Genomic DNA, 3,759 nt, shown 5'->3' on the forward strand with positions numbered 1-3,759 from the left:
TTCATGCAATAGGGAATGCCTTGGAAAAAAAACATGTATCTGGCATATGGAGGATACTTTACTGCTCTGTACTCCTTTCTGTCCTCACAAGCTAGGTTTAAATGGGCCTTCTTTGGTTAAGAAGTCATGAGTTAAACATACCTTAGCTGGTACAATAAACTAGCTTGGCCTCCACAGAAAACATTTTGTTAGAATACTCTGAGAATTGAGATATTCTTATGCTCTTGTTTCTACTGAGTCCATGTTACTAGAGATGAGATCAGTTAAGTGGGATTAAACCCCCTCTCCTTCTATTTTGAATAGCGATCCAGTTCGCGCTGTTGGTTCACACACAACCTGCCTTGAAAGAGATCAGAACTCTTCAACTGAACTGCACCTGAAAAGAATTATTTTATGGTCCAGAAAAAGTCTTCAGACCTCACTGCACAGGAAACCCCACAGAAACAAACAACTCAAGTTTGCGTCTTAATTGCTTTGTAAACTGAGTTTATTATACATACACGTGTTGAAGGATCTTCTTCTGTTAAAGTCTAATCTCTTGGTAAACTTATCCTCAAATCGTTAACCTAGCTGGGCTGCTCAAGGGCTCTTTCTGCTGACACAAACAAGTAAGTCATCATTAGCACACAGTCCCCTTACTTCACAGGCTCTTCTACTCAGCTACCAAGCACGCAAGTGCCTGCAAGCTCTGATTAGTACTTTCAAAAGATAAGTCAACGTTGACTGTGTTTGCCGAGATAGAAATAGCCTCTGTTCCTGTTTCCACGTTACAAACGCAGAAAGCAGTGAGATGCTTTATATTTGATTTCTTGCAAACTGTTACCAGTTTCTTCCCATTTACTCTGTATTCACATGTAAAGGTTAAGAAACCTCCCCTTTATTTAATGGAAACAAATAATACTTGATGCACATTCCTATTTCTTCACGTTGTTTCCCAAGCATCAGCTGCACTTGTATAAATTGGCCAAAGATCTAAAACCATACTGATAAAACAACTAAAACATCCCCAAGGAAGAGGTACAAAGGTAAAAAAAACCAAACCACAACACAGAGCAACACCACAGCAGTTTTATATAAAATGCTTGGAAGCATTAATTTGGTAAAATACCCAGTGGTGAGACATTCTCCGGTACCTAAGGCTATGATTTACTGAAATTATTAATTCAAACACATGGTCACCATAAATTTTAATCTCTGCAGTAATTTCCTTGCCTACCAGGTAATGGAATGCTAAAATTATTCAGGATGGATACATAGTTCTGACCTAGAGTTTTACTGTGCTGAGCTGCGTGCACAAATCTGTTAAGCTTGCGGTGTTATGAAGGCCCAAAGAAACAGTTTGCTTCATTTTCCTTTTATTAAAAGATAGCATATTAAAAGCCATTTTAAAAAAATCCAAACCTTTCATAACACCTGTGACAGCAGCAAGTCCTGTAATTCATAACTGGCTATTAAAAGAAAATTGCAGCAGAATACAGAGGATTTAAAGCAAGAATCAGGAGAAAGAGGCAGGAGGAAAAAGATTATTTAATTTATAAACGCTGTGCTTGAAGTCTGGGGTTTAAGCTTGATCCTTGTATTCAAGGGTGGTGGTGGTAGACCTTTCAGAAACGTCTTGGTTTGTATTTCGTATCAGTTGTATTGGAGGATACTGAAGTTCGTACTGGTGCTGAGCCATCTGCTGCTTAACAGTTGGGAATCCTAAAACACCAGGACACTGCGAATACTGCAACATAAAATGACAAGTTAGTGACTGTAGAAAAGCCCCTGGGCTAACATCAGCAAAACACTGCTGTTTTCTCTGAAAATCCAGGCTATTGCCGGCAACTGAGGTACTCCCTCCCTGCCCCCTCCAGCCCCAGCTTGCAGCTAAATGGCAGAGCAGATGTGCAAACCTTGCTGCAGATGCAGAGAACAAAATTCATGCAGGACTGCAAAGCCTTCACTCATGAGGCCCAGGGCTCCTGGCAATTAATCACCAAATATAGCCTGGGAAGTCCTTGGAGGAGGGCTTAGGCACTTCTTTCCAGTTACAAATGGCTCTAAGGGTAACCTCTGAATGGTACAGCCTACTTGGGGCTGAAACACTGAAGTGTTTCACTTAGTAAAAATGGTCAGCTGCCACATGCCTCTGTCTTCAGGTTGACTGTCCGTATTTTAGCAAAGCTGATGGCGTCCCTGTCCTCACCACTTTCCCCTGTTTGTCAGACTAAAATCTAAAACTAACATTTACAGCACATCTAAAATAAGGACAGTCAAAAAATGAAGTGCGTGCTGCATAGTTAGAACCTGAGACCAAACCTCAGGGGCTAAATTCTTCTGTTACACGCTTTTTATATTTAGAGCAAGTAACACCTAAAATAACTGCTAGCAAATGACAATGAAAAGAAAACATGAATGTAATTCTCCAGACTGTATAAGTTATAAACAGCTAGAACTTTCAAAAAGGATAGTCCCCACACATACTAAGGTATACAAATGTATTTCCCACTTCTGCCAAGGAGAGTTTTCAATTATTCCCATGGTTGAATCTTGCCCAGTGTCTCTGGCAAACAGTATTTCCGATTTGAACACTCTATGAAAACAGAGTCTGAGCTGTACTCTCACAGTGTATGAGGAATGCACGAGAGCTGAATTCTGAGTTTGCAATGTATATATACACCAAGTACTTTCCTTTTTGAAAAGCTCTGAAGTTCAAGGTAAGCTACCCAGTGACTTTAGGACTAATTGCACTGGGACTCTGTTCCCTAACTCCCAAGAGGAATGGTGAGTTGCTCTTCCGGTAAACATAGGCTATTTCTGTGTTCCTGCTCCTCATCCTAAAACGTTTCTCAGAATGCGATGTGGCTAACCCCTGGCACTCTACAGCTTGGCGTTCCCAGGCTCCCTTGGTCGTGTGCTCTTTTGCAATGGGTAGTGGGCAGAGACTTCCTCATTTGTGTGGTCTTTTCTCCCTCTGCCACCCAGAGTCTTTGCTCAAACTAGAATCTGAAAGTTCCTCTGCAAGGAAAGACAGCGCCCGCTGCATTTCAAAAGCTAAAGCTTTGCTGGCTTTATTACTACAGCTGCAACCCACAGACACACACTGGGAGAGATTAAGGGGCAGAGTGGGTTGCCTTCCCCATTCTCTGCTGTGAAGTCATACTCTGTGTTACCGTACAGCTCCTTTAGGTTATTTGTATAGAACCTTTACAATGAAACAATGTTTACCTCTTCCCTGTCCTTAGCAGATCAAATCCTTCATTGATTTTAGTGAAAGGAAGCGTGTGGGTTATTAATGGATCCAGAACAAATTTTTTCTTCATGTAGTCAGCAACCAGTTTAGGGACTGAATCTTTACTCTTCCAGCCTGAAAAAACCCACAGGCAATGGATAATGAAACATCAAATGCTTGTGAAAATAGAGAAAACTCGTGGCAGCTTAAATTTTTCGATAAACTTAAGAGCATGATGAAATGTTACAGCATGTCTTTACCTTTGTAACACAGAGAGCCAGGGGATGAAGAGCAGCTATCCTACATATGACGAACCCAGTAAGTGCTTTACTGGTAGAAGGCCAGTAAAAATTTGAATCTTTACAGAAATCAAACTTTCCCCCACATTAAATACCATTTCAACTTGTCTATTGATACACTGTCCACTAAATCACACCTCATACAAAAGCCAGAGCGCTGACATCCATGTTGGTAACCAGAAACTCGATTACCTTGTCAAAATTGGGGGGGGGGGGGGGGGGGAAGTGTCTCTTTTTCTTTTAACT

The 3,759-nt window shown here is 41.1% G+C and overlaps 1 protein-coding gene across 1 annotated transcript in view; it reads right to left on the minus strand.

Moving 5' to 3' along the window:
- Nucleotides 1-1,701: 1,701 nt before the first annotated feature.
- The window catches only part of LOC103919512 (alcohol dehydrogenase 1), an 11,549-nt gene continuing 9,491 nt past the window's right edge, over nucleotides 1,702-3,759 (minus strand). The window contains exons 8-9 of the mRNA XM_009327031.1: nucleotides 3,211-3,349; nucleotides 1,702-1,726 (exon numbers count right to left, since the gene is read on the minus strand). Coding sequence (XP_009325306.1) covers nucleotides 1,702-1,726; nucleotides 3,211-3,349 — 164 coding nt within the window. The remainder of the gene's footprint in view (nucleotides 1,727-3,210; nucleotides 3,350-3,759) is intronic.

Source organism: Pygoscelis adeliae, unplaced genomic scaffold (assembly GCF_000699105.1).
Source record: "Pygoscelis adeliae isolate BGI_AS28 unplaced genomic scaffold, ASM69910v1 Scaffold87, whole genome shotgun sequence".
Lineage (NCBI taxonomy): Eukaryota > Metazoa > Chordata > Aves > Sphenisciformes > Spheniscidae > Pygoscelis > Pygoscelis adeliae.